At 37.3% G+C, this 19,419-nt stretch overlaps 2 protein-coding genes and 1 long non-coding RNA gene across 6 annotated transcripts in view; 2 read left to right on the top strand and 1 right to left on the bottom strand.

Moving 5' to 3' along the window:
* Positions 1 to 2,059: 2,059 nt before the first annotated feature.
* adprm (ADP-ribose/CDP-alcohol diphosphatase, manganese-dependent) lies at positions 2,060 to 12,058 on the bottom strand. 2 transcript variants are annotated; one of them, XM_027177575.2, is made up of 4 exons: positions 11,197 to 12,058; positions 8,370 to 8,492; positions 6,538 to 6,786; positions 2,060 to 2,375 (listed from the first exon to the last, which is right to left on the bottom strand). In XM_027177575.2, the coding sequence occupies exons 1-4, from the start codon at positions 11,798 to 11,800 to the stop codon at positions 2,344 to 2,346; spliced, it is 1,008 nt and encodes a 335-aa protein (XP_027033376.1). In that variant the 5' UTR covers positions 11,801 to 12,058; the 3' UTR covers positions 2,060 to 2,343. The 2 variants fall into 2 exon arrangements, with proteins under 2 accessions (XP_027033376.1, XP_027033375.1); XM_027177574.2 differs by lacking the exon at positions 2,060 to 2,375 and having other exon boundaries at positions 5,111 to 6,786; positions 11,197 to 12,056.
* Positions 12,059 to 12,699: 641 nt separating this feature from the next.
* On the top strand, positions 12,700 to 14,188 carry LOC113662659. The gene is made up of 2 exons (XR_003445303.2): positions 12,700 to 12,946; positions 13,939 to 14,188. It is a non-coding gene; the product is annotated as an uncharacterized LOC113662659 (long non-coding RNA).
* Positions 14,189 to 18,203: 4,015 nt separating this feature from the next.
* The window catches only part of LOC113662587 (growth arrest-specific protein 7-like), a 38,922-nt gene continuing 37,706 nt past the window's right edge, over positions 18,204 to 19,419 (top strand). The window contains exon 1 of one of the 3 annotated variants that reach the window (XM_027177519.2): positions 18,204 to 18,587. In XM_027177519.2, coding sequence (XP_027033320.2) covers positions 18,408 to 18,587 — 180 coding nt within the window. In that variant the 5' untranslated portion in view covers positions 18,204 to 18,407. The remainder of the gene's footprint in view (positions 18,588 to 19,419) is intronic. The other 2 variants (XM_027177518.2, XM_027177517.2) reach the window with 2 other exon arrangements.

Genomic DNA, 19,419 nt, shown 5'->3' with positions numbered 1-19,419 from the left:
AGGTCTGTGGATGATGTAGTCAATATTGGACTGGACTACAACCTCCAACATCTGGACAAGCCAGAGACTTATGGAAGGATCCTGTTTGTGGACTTCAGCTCCACCTTCAGCTCTACCAACATTATCATTCCAGGTAGCTTCCTGAATAAACTGACACAGCTCTCTGTAACCCATCTTCATCTGTCAGTGTATCACCAGCTTCCTGACAGACAGTTCATTTGCATATGACACTACAGTCATCGGTCTCATCCAGGACAGAGATGAGTATGCTTACAGATAAGAGGTTGAGCAGCAGGCTGTCTGGTGCAGTTCAGACAAAATGGAGCCGAACATGCTCAAAACAGTGGAGATGATAGTAGACATCAGGAGAAACCCCCCTGCCCTCCCCACACTCACCATCATGGACAGCACTGTGGCTGCTGTGGAGTCATTCAAATTCATCCAGGATCTGACGTTGGACATTCAAATTGACTCCATTGTGAAAAAGGGCCCAACAAAGGTTGTACTTCCCTCGTTAACTGAAAAAGTTCAACCTGCCACAGACAACCTGCTCAGGACTTGTACTACTCTAGAGTGAAGAAACGAGCAGGTAACATCACCCCCTCTCACCCTGGCCACAACCTGTTTGGACTTCTTCCTTCAGGAAGACGCTACAGATCTCTGTGCACTAGAACATCTAGGCACAAAAACAGTTTTTTCCTCCCATGCCATATCTTAAACAGCTAATACAGGGATTATTACCTGTGTTCTGTAAATCATTCTCCATTTATAATTACTGCTTCTTTCTCAAGTACTATGTAAATCCTTACTATATAAATGTTTACTGTTCTCATGCCAGATATGTACAGTATGTATGTATGTCTGTATGTATGTACCAAGAGTACCTTAAAAACCACAAATTCCTTGTGCGTCTGTGTACATTTGGCGTATAAACCTGATTCTGATTTTGATTCTGATGTTGTTTTATGTAGCACCATGGTCTTGGAGGAACAATGTTTAATTTCACTATGTACTGCATCAGCTATATATGGTTAAAATGACAATAAAAGCTTCTCGACTTGACTTGCTTAGCTCCAGTGAAGGGAAATTGCAATACTCAGACCTGTACGATTTTGTGCTTTGAACTTTGTGACAAACGTTTAGATGGTCAGGTGTCCACAAGCTTGTGGCCATATCTCCACCTTTTGGGATATAGAAGGAAACTGAGGAGAGAAGACGCACATAGATGCAAGACTTGTATAGAGTCTAACTAAGCTCAGGATCGAACCAAGTATCCCAAAGTGGCTGTGCTACTTGCTGTGTTGCTGTGCCACTCTTGACATTTTATAGAATATACACTTTAGAAAACTACAGGCTTTCCTGCACCTAACTATGTTTCTCTTTTGTTTGTATCTCAATGACAAGTCAGATTATAGTGTTTTAGACAGATTATCAGTATAACTTAAATTAATTAGCTTGTCTCACAGCAGTTTCCTGTGGTGTACAAAGAATAAAACATTTGAGTAAAATGTGCCCCTTTATCATTTTCCTATACATTACAATCTGTTGTGTTTTATTACTTATAGAATTTATGGTTACCCCAAAAATTGGGGTTACCCTAAAAATATTTGCATTTAAAGATTTCTTTGTAGTTCTATAGACAGATTTTTATGTCAATGTTAAACCGAATCTACTTATTCAAAACAATAGAAAAAATCTATTAAAATTTCCAACGTCAGCTAATTGCTAAACTGGTTCCTTACCTTGTGATCATGCCAGGCAGTAGTAACAGTCATATGACTTCTTGACAGTCACTTTCAGTTGTGGCCACAATTTCATCAGAACTGTTTCATTTTTCTACAGAATGTCTTTATGGTTCTTCTGACTCATACTGCTCTGACTTTAAATCTAAAAGTGACACAGCCAAGTACAATTAATTGGAATACAGCAACAGCACAGTGGATCATAAAAACATGTACAGCAATGTCAGTGGAACAGGGGGGATGTTATGGACAGTCAGATTTGAGTGAGCTACTGTATAAGTACAATATTACACTTTTATTCATGAGTATCGTTTCTTTACAGACGCTTGGTATACAAAAAGTGGGAGTGTACGAGTTTAAGTTTATTCTGCATTTAATCAAACAATAAAAATTGAACTGAAATAATTGTTTAAATAAACTTAGATATGTTCTGTGAGAGGAAGTGGTGGTAGTGGCTCGCATCCTCTATGCTCAAGTTTCCTACCCCAGTCCAAAGACATACATTGTTGGCTGATCTCTAAAATTGTCTGTCGCATATGAAAGTGCGTGTTTGAGCCCTGCAACGGATTGGCACTCCATCCACAGTGGTCCACCTTGTAATCTAAGGATTCCCTGGGATAGGCTTCAGTGGCCCTGTGTAGGATAAGCAGTACAGGAAATGGATGGGTGTTCTGTGACATGCACCAGACAAATGTGTAAATAATACTTCTAAAACGTTACAGATGTGAACAGAGGTTATTAGAATGGCAAGCATGTCCTTGAATATTTGTACAAACAATGTTTATTTTAAGCACTTCTTTTATTATTATTTTCTTCTAATGCCTTCTGGGTAAATTTTGCTCTTGATACTGTATCTACAATTTTCTCAATACCAGTGCCATTTAATAAAAAATAACTTGGAATAAAAAGTATTGGAAGAACAAAGACTATGCATTAAGAACAACTCTGCAAGGTACATGATGGTGCAATAGATGAGGGCATGTTAAAACAGTATTAGAACTATAGCTGGCTACAACCAGCATAGTTTAAAGTGATCTGAGAGATTAGCAGTAAACCTGCACCAGCTGATGAAAGGGGTTATAACGGGGCTTTAATATTTCCAAGAGATCAGCATGATATTTTAGAGCTGGGGCTTTGGCAAAAGATATACTTTATAGGCAAGAGCAGGATGCCAGAGTAAACAAAATAATAGCAGAGTACAGTAATGTGATCTGACATTCACAATCTCTTTGTCACATCCTGGCACTGCACTAGTCTAGCTTTTAATATAGACAGTATAATGCACTTGTTTGTCAGTGCAGAGTTTCAACATTAAATAAAACGATCAACTGAAGCAGTATCCTATTCTGTAGTTAGTCAAAAATCGATAGTGGGTCAATTGTGGGTCAAACAGAGCAGGTTTTTGCAAGATTGGAGTGCTTTTGAAGCTGCTGCCAACATTCTGGACAAGCTCACTGACACTATAACTTCATATATCAGTTTCTGTGAAGACATATGCATCAGAAGTTATCTAATATTCAACAATGATAAGCCATGGTTTACTGCAAAACTAAGGTCAAAAGTCAGGCTAAATAGGATGCCTACAGAAATGGAGACAGGATCTTGTACAATCAGGCCAAGAACACACTGAATAAGGAGATAAGCGCGGCTAAGAGGAGCTACACTAAAATGTTGAAGGTTTATTTCACCTCTAACAACTCAGCTTCAGTCTGGAAAGAACTCCATCACCAAATACAAGACACCATCCCCCAGCACTGTGGCAAATCAACATCTTGCTGAAGATCTGAATGAGTTTTATTGTAGATTCGAAATCCCCCACACCCGTTCAGATCATCTCGTTACACAACCTTTAACATCTCCAGGAACAAGTTGTTTAAAAAACTGGTTCTGGTTTATCTGAAATACTTCACTGGACACTTACTGAACCAGCTGCAGTTTGCTTATTGAGCAAACAGGTCCATGTATGATGCAGTAAACAGGATTTATGCGAGGATCCTGTATGTAGATTTCAGCCTTCAACACCATCGTTCCAACACGCCTCCTGACCAAACAAACCCAGCTATCTGTTCCTAACTCTATCTGTCAGTGGATCACCAGTCTTCTTACAGATAGGCAGCAGCTAGTGAGACTGGGAAAATTCATGTCAAACGGCCACTCAACCTCAAGGTTGTGTTCTCTCCCCACTGCTTTCTCCCTGTACACCCACTGACTGCACCTCTAATGACCCCTCTGTCAGTAAAGGCATTCAAGTTCCCAGGCTCTACCATCTCCCAGGACCTAAAGTGGGACACTCACATCAACACCACTGTAAAAAAAAAAAGACACACCAAAGGATGTACTTTCTTTGCCAGTTGAGGAAATTTTAACCTGCCACAGGAGCTGCTGAAACAGTTCTATCCAGCCATCATGGAGTCTGTTCTGTGCACAGCAGTAACTGTCTGGTTTGGCTCACCAACAAAATCAGACATCAGAAGACTACAGAGAAAGGTTCGGACTGCCGAAAAGGATTAATGTTGCTCCCCTACCCACCCTTCAAGAACTGTATATATCCAGAATGAGGAAAAGAGCTCATAAAATCACTCTGGATCCCTCACATCCAAGTCATCCACTTTTTAAACTTTTAATATTTGGCCAACGATAAAGAGCCCCAAATACCAGCACAACCAGGCACAAGAACAGTTTCTTTCCCCAGGCAATCAACCTCATGAACCGTTAAATGTTCTCACCATTATGCAATAACCATACAATTATTTATTAAAATCTCTATCCTATTACATCCCTGCACCTCATTCTATACAATTCCATTCTACCATCTATAGCACATCTGTACATACAATTTATTGATTTTATAATTAATTTTTTAAGTTTTTACATATGTGTATTTTTTTTGGTAATCTCATCTTGTTGTCTCTGTGTACTAGAAGCGTATGACACTAAAACAAATTCCTTGTATGCGCAAGCATACTTGGCAATAAAGCTCATTCTGATTCTGATTGTTGTGGTATAAGAGGAATAAATAATTACACACATTTACATCATTTAGCAGACGCCCTTATCCAGAGTGACTTACATTTTATCTCATTTTTATACAACTGAGCAATTGAGGGTTAAGGGCCTTTCTCAGGGGCCCAGCATTGGCACCTTGGTGGACATAGGTATCAAACTCACAACCTTCCAATTGGTAGTCCAACACCTCAACCACTAGGCTACCACATCCCTACACACCTCAGACTGTTTTATTCTTAAAGCTGCTTGAGTAAATTGTGAACTTGTGACTCTGCTCATTTAATTATAGCATTAATGCTAAAGGTTGCTATAGAAAATAACAAGATGTGTCATCAGAAAATAAAATAAACTCATGTAGACCATTTTTAAATTATTAAAATATTACATTTGATTATTTTATTCTCATCATTCATTATTCACACTTACAAAAAATATAAATAGCAAAATAAAATTTTGCACATTGAGTATTTCAACATGCAACATTCTGCAACAAGTTTATGGTTCTGATTTTATTGTTGTTGTTTTTCCCCCCATTAAAACCTGATTTTATAAATGACAATGTTAATTGTGTTTTGATGTGTTTAGGATCCCAGTGACCCCAGTGTTGTATGAAAAAGACCTGCAGAGATATACCATTTTTTCTTCCAGTGATTATATATCAGTCTATTCCACTATAGCAGACACTTCAGCAGATTGTACACTGAAGTAATGTATTATTTCACACTATCTTATATTTTTAATGATCAAAAAGGCAAAATGTGATGTAAATTACCATAATTTACTAACTAACAGGAATATGCCAGTCACTGGGCTGTATGTGAAAATCTTTAGATTACTTTACTAAAAAAAACTTTAGAGATTAGGATGTTTTTGTTATTTTGGAAAAGGAAGTTAGAGTTAGTGTGACATTAATAAATCTAAATAGACTGTTAAGCAGCCAAAATACATGTACAATGTATTTCTATGTATCTCCAATGTATATGAAGCTGACACACAGACACACACAAACACACAATCCCTTAGACCTGAAAGACACTGAGACAAAATATGTAGACATTTACATTACATCAAAATTCCCACCCCAACTAACAGCTGGTTTTTAGCCCAGACCGGATAGATGGATGTAATGCTCAAGTAAGTGGATTTTAACTACCATAGATACTTTCTCTTCTCTATTTAAGGCTTCACAAAGGCCTGACCAGCTGTTCCAAGAAATATCTTATAAGTCTCTGTTTTAATTAATTTCACATCAAATGACACATATATACCTGGACATATGGACCTGTAAATTCCTGACAGAATTATCTGCCCAATTTACGCTGTCATCTCTATAGGACATGTGATGTATAACTCAAAATCTGGCTTTGGTTTCTGACACGTTCGGCAGCATATATCATGGGGCTTGGAAGCATTATTTTTTCCCACACTGAGCCAACCTGTAACTCAGGTGGAGATACAGAATGGGATTATTTTCCATTTTAAGATTAGAAGGAATCTAAGCTACCTACAGTAACTGAGCAACATGGGTCTGTTATACTTCAGAAATACAAGGAAAAAAACACTCTCAGAGGAGGATCATCTCAGGCACATTTCCATAACCTCAGAAGAAGAAATAGTTTGTATGCTTGTCATTATCACAGCAGAGAGCTGTGGTCATTTTACTCTTAACACCAGACATTTTTTAAACCCTAACTTAAATATTGGATACAGAAACATACTTCTGATATTTTAAATCTAATCGATCTTCATCATCGATACCAAAGCTTCCTGTTCTTAATTCTCCCTTTACCTCTGAGGATCATCTTGTCCTCATACACACAAACAGTGCAGAATGCATCACCGCCTGGTGGTGTCTCAATAACGCCTTCCAGCGTGAGGTGATGAATACCGGCTGTATCTATGCAATAACCTCCATCGTGGTCGTGTCCAGCCATGAAACACACCACGCTCTTGTGAGACTGCAGAAGAGAAAGGACGTCATCAAAGTTCCATGCCAGACATATGGAGGAAGTGGACAAGGGATGAACAGGAACATGACCTGCAAAAAATATATCCATTTTATATGAGTAAATTTCCAGTCGATCTTCGTGCTAGTTTCACATCTTTAGTGGGTGTAGAATATAAGACATCATATTTCTGTAAGTTAGATTCAGCAACATGTGGTCAAGTGTGTTCACAGCAGAAATTCGAGCAGTTTAATCAGTCAAGTGCTGCACTTCTATTATCATACCCAAGCCGAGCAAGGTGTCTAGATATTTATAGAGCCACATACTTCAATACAGACTAAAAACAGGTGAAGAAACCTCACTCTTTTTTTGAAGAGTGTTCATGTTCATGAAAAGAGCTGTGTTTAGATTCAGTTTTCCTAAAAACCTTATGACTAAATACAGATTTACGCGGTTAAAAACCTTTTTATTTTTAAGTATCCGCAGGAAAAAAACAGGTTTCTCAAAGGGTTACAAGTATTAAAGTCCAGCAAAATATGTTTAAAAAAGTCATTCTTAGATTCAACAGCGAAAAAAAGAAAGAAAGAAAGAAAGAAAGAAAGAAAGAAAAATTAAGAAATTAAAGAAAGAAAGAAAGAAAGAAAGAAAGATTAAGAAATTAAGAAAGAAAGAAAGAAAGAAAGAAAGAAAGAAAGAAAGAAAGAAAGAAAGAAAGAAAGAAAGAATGAATGACAATTTGAATGAATTTCATCACAGACTCCGAAATCCACCAATCACAGGCCTTTCCCAAAGAATTCTCTATAAAGGTATATGTGGGTATGTTGGTCACTAGTAGCAAACATAAATTAAAGTAATTAATTCACTTTAGGATGTCATAACCTTTTAGTGACTATATTTGTCTTCAAACACCATTATGCCACAATGTTCAGAAGCAGTTTGAATAGCCAATCAGATTGCAGCCTTCATGATTCTGAAGTCGGTGGCTTGGGTTCTTGGATGGAAGATCTACAGTAAAGCCTGACTATATGTAAAGAGTGTTTGTAAAAACAATGGAAAAGAAGCTTGTCAAAACTTTCCGATGAGGTAGAGATTTTTTTTAAAAATTCTATTTATATTGTTTTTGTATGGACAGAAAGAAGGCATGTTTTTGTGTTCGCCGATGGCATCGCACCAACCTGAGCGTGACCACTGTGGTTTCTGCATGTGTTATTCATTTAGAAGAACTTTATTTGTTATGGCTGCTATCCAGGAAATTGCTTTTTAGTCTTTTTAGTCTATTAATGAACATATGAATAAGCTCTTCAGAAATGATGTGTAAACAGCTCTTGAGGTTAAAACAAGCAATAACTTTAAGGACTACAGAAATAGGTTGGTCTGCTGGAGCTACAGTGGTGGCTCAAGTGGTTAAGGCTCTGGATTGTTGTTCAGAAGGTCGCTGTTCAAGCCAGAGTTGGGCAATTGAGCAAGGCTTCGATTTTATTTCATTTCATTTCATACAAATGAACTGAAATTCTCAGAAATCAAAGGCTAAAAATTCAGATAGACAGATAAAAACTACATTCCTGCCTCTAGTGAACACCCTAGCACACTTTGTTGAGAAAACTCCTTTCTATTTAAACAATTTCTTCAAGGATTTCCCTTCAAAAGTAATAGAACATGTAAAGGCTATACTTACTCACAACCGTGACCTTTTCTCCTTTCTCATCAGCACTGGTCAACACTCTATCCAGCCAGTCGACCTGACCTTGACTGAATCCTCCGTTGAACTTCACAAACCTTTCATCCAAAGGATATATGCCTGCAAAACGAACGTGCTTCTTAAGTCACAAAGCTTTTTCAGACACCATCAAACATCAGTTAATATCAGTAATCAGTGAATATGGGTGTTTGCCAAAAGCAGTAAATGTAAAATATATGCTTTATAATCTTTGCATTGCAACTTTGGAGTTAATTAACTATCAATGAGCCAAGACAGTTGTGCTCCGGACATACAGTACAGGATCACATTTCACTTCATTAATCATGCTCAGAAGCTCAACTAACAACATCTTTTAATAACTGGTAGGTGTCAACTGGGTATATAACATTAAATGTAATGAAATCCAGCATGACTGGGCAAATCTAGTTTTTAGCCTCTTTCCTCTCTTGTTAAATTGCATGAACAGGAGAAAACAAAAGGTTTTAATATCAGGATCTGCAGACAGTTGGTAAGTAAAAAGAGGAAATAGCCAGCAGGCCCTTCTGCTATGACTGTGCTGTTTAAACCACATCTCAAAACCATCCTAGGTGTGTTACAGAAGCGTGATGTGTTTGTTTGTCACTATAACGTGCCTGCTGTAAATACCATGAAGAGGATCCTGAATAATTTAGAAGGCTTTAGAAGGAACATACAGTATGTAATTGTTAGTTTATAGTAGTTAGTTAGTTAGTGCCACAATGGGGGAAATTTCTCTGTTACAGCAGCAAATGTCAGTCAATAAGCTTTCAGGAGGCACAAAAGAAAAACATTCCCCTACATGCTTCCTACAGATTCATATGAAACTGTCAAGCATTTGAAAGTCAAAGATACATATTAATGGTAAGAAGGTACACACATTAATGGTAGAAATGGTTACAAATGACCCTACTAACAATGAAACATTGTTTCGAGATTCAAGTTCAAATTCAAATTTCGACAATGCCACATCTACTATCTAGGTGGAGATGTATGAGGAAGAGGGAAGATCGCATGAACCATGTGCTGGCCTTCATCCTTCCCTGTTGGTAGCTATTTTATAGAAACCGTATGTAGTAGGGGGAATAGACAAATTATCCAATTCTGAGATAATTAAATAAAGAAAGCAAACTAAGAAAGAAAGAAAGAAAGAAAGAAAGAAAGAAAGAAAGAAAGAAAGAAAGAATAAGAAATTAAGAAAGAAAGAATAAGAAATTAAGAAAGAAAGAAATTAAGAAAGAAAGAAAGAAAGAAAGAAAGAAAGAAAGAAAGAAAGAAAGAAAGAAAGAAAGAAAGAAAGAAAGACCATACTACCAAAACAGCCTTCTTCCACCTTAGAAACATTGCCAAGCTGAGAAACATCCTGTCTGTATCTGATGCTGAGAAGCTAGTCCATGCCTTCATGACCTCTAGACTGGACTATTGTAATGCATTACTAGGTGGTTGTCCTGCATCTTTAATAAATAGGTTACAGTTAGTCCAAAATGCAGCTGCCAGAGTTCTCACTAGGACAAGAAAGTATGACCATATAACCCCAATTTTATCATCTCTTCACTGGCTACCTGTTAGGTATAGAATTGACTACAAACTGCTGCTACTTACATACAAGGCTCTTAATGGTTTAGCTCCCATGTATCTAACTAGTCTTCTAACACGTTACAATCCTTCACGCTCTCTGAGATCACAAAACTCAGGACTTTTGGTAGTTCCCAGAATATCTAAGTCTACTAAAGGTGGTAGAGCGTTTTCTTATTTAGCTCCCAAACTTTGGAATAGTCTTCCTGATAGTGTTCGGGGCGCAGACACACTTTCCCAGTTTAAATGTAGATTAAAAACTCATCTCTTTAGTCAGGCGTACACATAATACATCCCATAATATCATGCACCAGTACATCAGACCAGCACATTTTTATGAACAGCAGATGTGTTAATCCCTTTCCACTGCTTCTCTCTTTGTACCTATCCCGAGGCATCCAGACACTGTACCAGCTCCCAACGTCCTCTGTGGGACGAAGCCTTTGGACGTCCACTGAACCGAGGCCGACTCTAAGAATCCTGAGACATCTCCAGTTAGACTCTGTGGTACTCAGGAGATCAGAAGTCCTTGAACCTCACACCAATACAACATTTAACTGACTGTATATTACAATCACACCCCCAGTGTCACCCATATGAGGATGGGTTTCCCCTTGAGTCCGGTTCCTATCAAGGTTTCTTCCTTTACCAATTCAAGGGAGTTTTTCCTTGCCACTGCTGCCTGAGTCACCTCAGACTTGCTCATAGGGGAATAAATACATACACACTGTGAACTATATACATCTAATAATAATCTAGAATTTTTATTCTGTTAATTCTTATTTCTTTTATTATTCGTTAATTCCTTTATCATTAATTATGTTTACCTTCTGCTCTGTGTTTATGTTCTGTAAAGCTGCTTTGAGACAATGTCTATTGTAAAAAGCGCTATACAAATAAACTTGAATTGAATTGAAAGAAAGAAAGAAAGCAAGCAATCAAGCAAGAAAGCAAGCAAGCAAGCAAGAAAGAAAGAAAGAAAGAATAAGAAATTAAGAAAGAAAGAAAGAAAGAAAGAAAGAAAGAAAGAAAGAAAAAATAAGAAATTAAGAAAGCAAGAAAGAAAAATTAAGAAAGCAAGAAGAAAAAAAAAGAAAGAAAGAAAGAAAGAAAGAAAGAAAGAAAGAAAGAAAGAAAGAAAGAAAGAAAGAAGGGACTGTTTTTAAGGCTCCAGCTTCTATCACAGGATCATCCCTAGAGCAGATTCAGGTACCTGCAGGCTGATTTAGTTCCTCATTAGGATTGTGTGACTTTATGATGTCCAACGACTGACTGTACTTCTCACACGATTCCTCTCGGCCAATGATACTCAGATCGTAAGCGTCCAGGACCACAAATCTGAAGTTGGGAGCTGGGCTGAAGTGGTAAGCGTAGACCAAATCCATCCTATCATCTATCTCCTCATCCACCTTGACCTCACTGTTAAGATCAGAGGAGAACAGGTCACTCCTGGAGAAGTTGTAGAACTCATGGTTGCCCCACACATGATGGACCTGAGCAGAGCAGCTCCTGAATTCATCCATCACTGTTTTCAGGGCTTTATCTGATGCACCATTCTTGCTGTTGAAGCCGTCAATGATGTCTCCAAGCTGCAGGATGAAGCTGGGCTTCACATCCTCTTCATTCCAGCTCCTGATGGCATTTCTCAACAGTTGTAGACTGTTTCTGTAATAACGCTTCCGGGTTCTGCGATAATTATAACCGTCCTTTAAATCTGCGTACTGAATATCAGCAATCACGCCGAAGGTGAACAAAGGAGCCTCGATCTTCTCCATCTGAGCCTCGATCTTGTCCATCTGAGCCTCGATCTTCTCCATCTGATCTCTTAGTGTTAAGATAACAACAGGGAAAAAAGTGCAGCAATGTGGATATGATCATGTGGAAAATAACGCGCTGGCTATACTGATGTCTGTAAATGTCTCTAAACCTGTCCTGTTGTATACATGTCTTTATTTACACGGCAACTACACTGTAATAGGCTGTAAGAATAAAGACATGTTTCTGTTTATGTTTCATCTGACACTTGTAATGACAGCTTCAGTTTCTTCTTCTTCTTCTCCTTCCTAGAGTTACCTGCGCTATCAGCACAACACTGCCACCTACTGGTGCAGGAAACTAGGGCGCCTCGATCAGCTCTAGTTTGGTCACTGATGACTCAAAAACCCAAACATACCAAATATTTATGTTTTATACGTCATATTAATTTGGTAGCTTAATCACATATTTTTATCATGGCATGTCAAGCAGGATGGTAGAAACTCAAACAACCCATAGACTTTCAAATAAATGAAAAGGAGTCATTTGAGAGCTACAACGAACAAGCTAGGTTAGGTTTGTAGGCGAAGTTGAATAGAATTTCAAGAAAGGGAACAAAGCATGCATCAACGATCCCTGGTTTTTAAAGTGCGCTGTGGGAATTTTGGTGCAAAAACATTCCAGTAGAAGAATTTAGCGATTAAGACAGTCTTTAAAATGCCCCTATTAATGTCCTGACTACTGAACTAGGAAGCTGATTGAGATGCATTAGAGATCCTACATGCAAAAACCCAAGTAAACACCATACACCCAACTGTCAGAGGTCACAATCACACACTATATACTCTAAAAAATGATTCATTGGGTTAGTTTGTAAAACTTGAAATAAACAATATTTTAAGCTTAAAATAATTAAGTTTGTAATATGTACTTGTATTGGTGAGTTGATAACTCATTTTAATGAGTAAATGAGTTAATGAGTCTTTCAAAATTAAAATAAAGAATACTGTCTTAACTTAATTATATATCGATTTTGAGCACACACTTTTACCTTCTCGTAACAACAGAAAAATATTAAGTTAGTGAAACTTGTATATCTAGTGAGCATCCTTTAAATGCTGAGTAAAGGCGGAATTTGCCCGGACGTGTTTTTCTGCCAGAGAAGGACTACTAGGAGCCGGAGAAACAGGAGAATCGAGGCTATATAGGTAAGTTAATATTTTTGCTTTGTTTTAATCTCAGCAGCTACCAACTGTATGCACAAAAAATCGTTGACTTAAGTAAAGTTTTCCGCAGATTCACAGATATGATTTTCCCGAGTCAATGACTCCTGATCTAAACGCTACACCTCTTTTCTCTCGTAGTAATGTAGTGAGGCGGCTACAACCGCGTTTTCCTCAAAATCAGCTTTCCTCCACGGTGGACAAAATACATATAAACCTAAATATGAAACAAAATGAATGCGGCAGACTTTACTTAAGTAAATCGTTGTTGTCACACACTAAACTGAAAAGACAGTTTGAGCTAAGCTAATTCATCGATTCTAAAGATAATAGACGTTTAGCTAGCTAGTGTGTTCAAAATAGGCATTATGTTTTGTTTTACAGTGGCAGCTAAATGATGTTAATTGATATCGAACATGTTTAGTGTCGTCCGAATTTAAAGTTTACACTGGGTTGATTAAGACTTACACACACACACACACACATATATATGCATACATGCATATACATACCTGCATACATACATACATACGTACACACACACACACACACACACACACACACACACACACACACATACAGTATGTATACATACATATACATACATACATACATACATAAACCTGTAACAAGTTAAATAGTTAACTAATAAGCAAGTTAATTTAAGCACAATACCTAAGATGACAATGTGTGTGCACGCCATCTTTATCTGCTGTGACGTTTTTACAGTTGATCCATCTTGTAACCTTGTAAACCTTGAGCTTTTTGTAAATTTGCCATTACAACATTTGAGTTTTTATTTTTCTTTCATATACAATCTGCAGCATTATGTTTGATGGTTAGGCAGCTGACACATTTCTTTAAGTTTGCAATTTTTCATGTGTAGTAAGTTTTAACTCCTAAGATTTAACTCCTGTGTCTAATGTCTTGTTCCTTTCCTTGACTTAAAACACTGACATTGATTTTGATCTACTTAGGATGATGAGGTGCCACAAATTTTGACCCAGCCAACGGCAGTATTATTATTGAGGGAACGGAAGTCCTGCAAGACCTGGATGTATCCAGTGCCTGTGCCCTGCTAGGGCTGGTATATGCTCTCAACCTCAGCTACCCAAAGGAACTAAAAAATACTTTTGAGGTGTTTCAGAAAATAATTCTTGAGCTGGATGGTCTGAAAGCTAGGCCGAAGGTAATGTCTTTAAACAATAAACTGTTGTATTCCTGAAATGTTACATGTAAAAGTTTTGTTGTGCATACACATACAGAAGCTGTAATGTTGACAATTTTTTACATGAAGGTTACAGTGTTGTATTTGTTTGAGACTTTATGGCGGCTGTAGTTTATGTGATGAAGGTAAAATAAAAAAAAGTAAGAAAACTTTTAGTTTCAGCTAGGTGGACCCAATAAGCTGGCAATTGTGTCTGTTGTAGGAATTCATTTCCCACGTTCCCTGTGATTTATTGTTATTATTTTATTTTATTTTATTCTGATATGTACCTACCAGAAAAATACTTGATTCTTTACTTGACTTTACTTGAAAAAAATACTTTAGTCCTGGATAATTATCTTTTTGTCAAAGCATTGTTTTGTCAAAGCACTCTTCTTGTACATAAGTTGACATTGGTTTTATAATAAACCAGTTTCATCATAAAACTGGAATTGCTGTGTTATTTCTCCTGACTGAAGTGAAATAAGTTACTTGTACTGAAAAAAATTAAGGTAACAATTTGCATGGACATATCTAAGTAGAATGGAATGGTTTCAACTTAATTAAGCTCTTAGAGGTTAAGTCAAATCATGTTGGTTGTACTAAACAAATTTGGTTAGTCTAACTATAATAGGTACATGATATCTACTTAATAATGACTGAGTTGAAGCTACTTAAAAAGATGCATGCAAATTGTTACCTCAATTTTTTTAAGTTGAGCCAACGTTTTATTTTTTAGAGTGTAGGTAATGTAGGGAGAGAAAATCAGAGTACCTGAAGGAAACCCCAAAGCACAGAGACAGAACAAACAAAAAACAAACAAAAAACAAAAAAAAACTTTGAACAATGTTTTAGACTCATTAAGTACAGTATGTAACCTAGTGAACCAGAGTTAATGTATCCACTGATAGAGACTTAAGCACTTCTGTACATTGCTCTGGATAAGGGCGTCTGTCTTCTAATCAATATATTTATATAACTGGATTTCTGGAAATTTTAGTCTAATAGCCTCATTTATATAACTAATCAATATATTTATATAACTGGAATTCTGCAAATTTTAGTCTAATAGCCTCAGTTTTAAATGATTTCATGGCAGATGCTGGCCAGTCTAAAATTCCTTGTGACTCATATGGGTTTGTGATGGCATGAGGATATGAAAAATGGACAGAGAAGTGTGAACAGAAAAGGGAACAACACCACAATGGGTTGCAATGTATGTGAAAAGATGTCAGTTATAATGATACCTAGATGAATCACACCAACATACTGAATGATACACTTAAATACAATATGAACTTCACTCAGGAAACTCAGACTTACATACTGTAGTACGCACATGATAAGTGTGAGAATCTGTGAGAATCACATCAAATCAGGAACTGAATGATCTTATTGAGCATTTGAACCTCCTGCACTTCCACTTTTGTTTTCCTTTTTACCTTGCACTATTTATTTGCATATTTCTTTATTGATCTCACATTTCAGAATGATGAGGTTACTGAATGAAAAAGGGCACAACCAAGCCGTGTAAGGGGTAAGAACTTACATTTACATTTTACATTTACAGCATTTGGCAGACGCCCTTATCCAGAGCGACGTACATAAGTGCTTAAATATCTAACATTGAATACATTAATGCTGGTTCACTAGGTTACATACTTAACTTCTATGGGAATTACCCAGAAAAGGCCAACATCTTGTGTAAGTTAATATGTTATTTTTATACCAACCAATTTCCCCAAATTACTCAACCACAATTGTACTGTTGAATATTTTTTTATTTTTTTGACTTTGTATGTAGTTTTGCCACAAAGCTAATGTTCACATTTTTCAACTTTTGTTTTCTTCCCACAGTTTTTATTTGAATCCATAACCCCTTTAAGGGAATGTCTTCACTTAAAAACATTGTGTTTCACAGGTTTGCATTTATTTTTGCTCTTATAATTCAAAATTATTTTATTGAGTGAGTGAGGCAAAGACTCAGTCAGGCATACAGCAGTGTAGTGTGAGGATTACAACTCATAGCATAACATTTTGCCCACTAAATCTTAACCTTTAGATACCCAACCCCAGTCAGACCAAATATAAATCTAACTTTCCGCACATTTCAGCCTTTCCCCTGCACTAACACATTCACTTTAACCCCTGAAAGGCTGTATTAATTAGCTCAATAGTTATATGGAAATGGATGTTGAAACATAACATAAATACTCTGAGAAGCCTGAGCATGCACGTAAGCATAAAGCTATTATTATTATTATTATTATTATTATTATTATTATTATTATTATTATTATTATTATTATTATTATTATTACTACAGGGTAATGTTAGTGTGTCTCTGTCTGTGGTATGTGTGTGTATGTGTGTGTGTGTGTGTGTGTGTGTGTGTGTGTGTGTGTGTGTGTGTGTGTGTGTGTGTGTGTGTGTGTGTGTGTGTGTGTGTGTGTGTTTGTGTGTGTGTGCATGTGTGTAAGATAAGATAAGATAAGATAAGATAAGATAAGATAAGATAAGATATATCTTTATTCATCCCACAATGGGGAAATTTCTCTGTTACAGCAGCAAAAAAAAAAAAGAAATGCAAATATATAAAAGAATAAATACATAATACAGTAAGTATTACATACATAAGACCATGAGTAAGTAGTTACGCTAACATACATATTTCACACAGGTAATATTGCATGGTATCAAAATTTCTGTTATTGCGTGTGTTGTAGAAAAGACCGTCTGTATCGCTCCTTCAGACACTTAGGATGTAGTCTTTCGCTGAAGGAGCTGCTCAGAGATGAAACCGTTTCATACAGGGGGTGAGAGTTGTTCCCTAGCAATGATGATAGTTTTGCTACCATCCTCCTGTCTCCCACCTCCTGTACAGTGTCCAGAGGAATCCCCAGGACTGAGCTGGCCTTCCAGATCAGCTTGTCCAGTCTCTTCCTTTCTTCAGTAGAGATGCTGCTGCACCAGCATACAACACCATAGAATATGGCTGAGGCCACCACTGAGTCAATAAAGGTATTCAGTAGCTCTCCCTGCACTCCAAAAGACCTTAGTGTCCTCAGCAGAAAGAGTCTGCTCTGTCCTTTCTTATAGAGTTCCTCTGTATTGTCTGTCCAGTCCAGTTTGCTGTTCAGATGAACACCCAGGTATTTGTGAGAGTCCACTCTCACAATGTACTTTCCCTGAATGTTCACTGGTGGTAATGAAGTTTGTTTGTGCCTACGGAAATTTACCACCAGTTCTTTGGATTTCCCCGCATTTAACTGGAGGCCTAAGCTCTGTTGGCACCAGTTCTGGATCTCACCTCTGTACTCCCTGTCATCATCATCTGTGTTCAGACCGACCATGGCATCAGAGAACTTCTGCAGGTGACAGGTTGCTGAGCTGATCATTTATGTGTGTGTGTGTGTGTGTGTGTGTGTGTGTGTCCGTGTGTGTGTGTGTGTCTGATGGATATGTCTCTGTCTTGTGTCCTTAGTACCCTGGGATATACTCCAGGTTCCCTGTGACCATGTGTAAGATAAATGGTACAAAAAATAGATGGGTTTATTATTCATGTTCTTATTATCATTGTTGTTGTTATTGTTACTGTACTTGTTCTGGGTTGTAGTAATATATTTTGTGCAATAAACTAATAGAATTATTATTATTATTATTATTATTATTATTATTATTATTATTATTATTATTATTATTATTTCTTTAATGTTGTTTTGTATTAATCTGGCACGTGCGAAGCTCTCACACTTCTAACAACCGCACAAAAACGTGCATTTGCGTGTGAAACGTGTGCAAGTTGCAGTCACCGTTCACTGCTTACTGCTGTCATGTGTCTAAATCTCATATGTTAAAGTAGGTTAGATCTCTCGTCCTTGTATAAGCGCACTAAATAATGTCCAGGAACCACATGCTGCTGTATGACTGCTAAATAGAACCTAAGGTTGCCATATAGGTGGCGTACTACGTTGTTATACTGATACAGTAGCGTGCGGTTTGGAACGTGGCCAGTGGCTTCCCCACCCTACGTAGTGCACTATATGTCCAATAGGGATCGAGACTTTGGTTTATCGCGCGCGTGCTGACAGTGAAGCACATCTGCTCGGAATCCGCTGGATATAAACATCTGTATAAACCACCGCGGTAAAGAAGGAACCGAAAAGGACTACTCGAGCAGAAAGAAGATAAAGTGATTGACGGTGTTGCGAGAAAGAGCACCAGGGAAGTTCGTTTGCGATGTCGGGATCGCTGTGTCGGAGTTTGTACGCGTTCAGCGGAGAGCAGCACGAGCGCGGATTGCGCTTTCAGCCCGGGGAGCTGATCCGCGTCACGCGCGCGCTGCCTGGAGGATGGTGGGAAGGAGAGAAGGATGGAATAACGGGATGGTTCCCTTCCAGTTACGTCCAAGTCTTAGAGGTAGAAATGTCTGCAACTGACGTGTGTTTACTTCTGAGAAACGTTGATCATGGTCTGCTTTTTAACACCTCACTTTACTTTGTCTTCATGGACAATTTAAGTAATTCATGAAAGAACCATAAATAAACCATTCTAAGACAAAGTAACAAATTCTAAGTAACAAATCTCCTAGTAGATCTTTTTTTTTTTTTTTTTTTTTAGTATTTGGATTATGCATCAGTTTTGTTGGATAAAAGGAGGTTGAAGTGTTAAATAGAGAAGAGCTTCATCTCAAACTTGGGTCAGGAAACGTCCAGTGTACACTATTTATTTATTTGTTTGTTTGTTTGTTTGTTTGTTCGGATTCTGTTCATTGTTTAAATCTGTCCTTATTTCTTTTAGAGTTTGGAGTTTCTGACTAGAAATAAGTTGATTACTTCAAAAGCCGTTTAGATTACAACTGATTTGAACTTATTTGTTATTTAAACTTGGTTTATTTTCACACTGAAAAAAGAAACATGTGGTTGGTCGGAATTAATATATTACTTATAGTTTACATATAAATATTACTTTAGTCATCAGATCTTTAATTAAAATAAACTAAAATTTAACAATTTTCAAATGATTAGATTGAATTTTGTAGCAAGCATGATCAGTGATCATTTCATGTAATAGTAATATAAACCATTGCATCTTCTCATGAGGATGTTGAAGAACTCCAGTGACAACGGTTCAAGGCTCCACTGAGGTGAGAACCGATGTCCACATATTAATTAAATGTACCTAGCTAAGATCCACAACTTGTCTTTTGCATACCCCAATAACATAGTAGTTACAACTTGGCTGATACTCC

The sequence above is a fragment of the Tachysurus fulvidraco genome, chromosome 8 (genome assembly GCF_022655615.1).
Source record: "Tachysurus fulvidraco isolate hzauxx_2018 chromosome 8, HZAU_PFXX_2.0, whole genome shotgun sequence".
In the NCBI taxonomy this organism is placed as follows: Eukaryota; Metazoa; Chordata; class Actinopteri; order Siluriformes; family Bagridae; genus Tachysurus; species Tachysurus fulvidraco.
The sequence above is the reverse complement of the archived record's forward strand: the minus strand, read 5'-3'. Positions and strand labels throughout refer to the sequence as shown.

Excerpts from the sequence above, each read along its gene's own strand:
- adprm (XM_027177574.2), bottom strand. The coding sequence starts at position 11,800 with ATGGAGAAGATCGAGGCTCAGATGGACAAGATCGAGGCTCAGATGGAG. Across the intron at positions 8,493-11,196 it reads GGAACTAAATCAGCCTGCAG|GCATATATCCTTTGGATGAA; the intron begins GTACCTGAATCT and ends TTCGTTTTGCAG. Across the intron at positions 6,787-8,369 it reads AGAAAAGGTCACGGTTGTGA|GTCATGTTCCTGTTCATCCC; the intron begins GTAAGTATAGCC and ends TATTTTTTGCAG.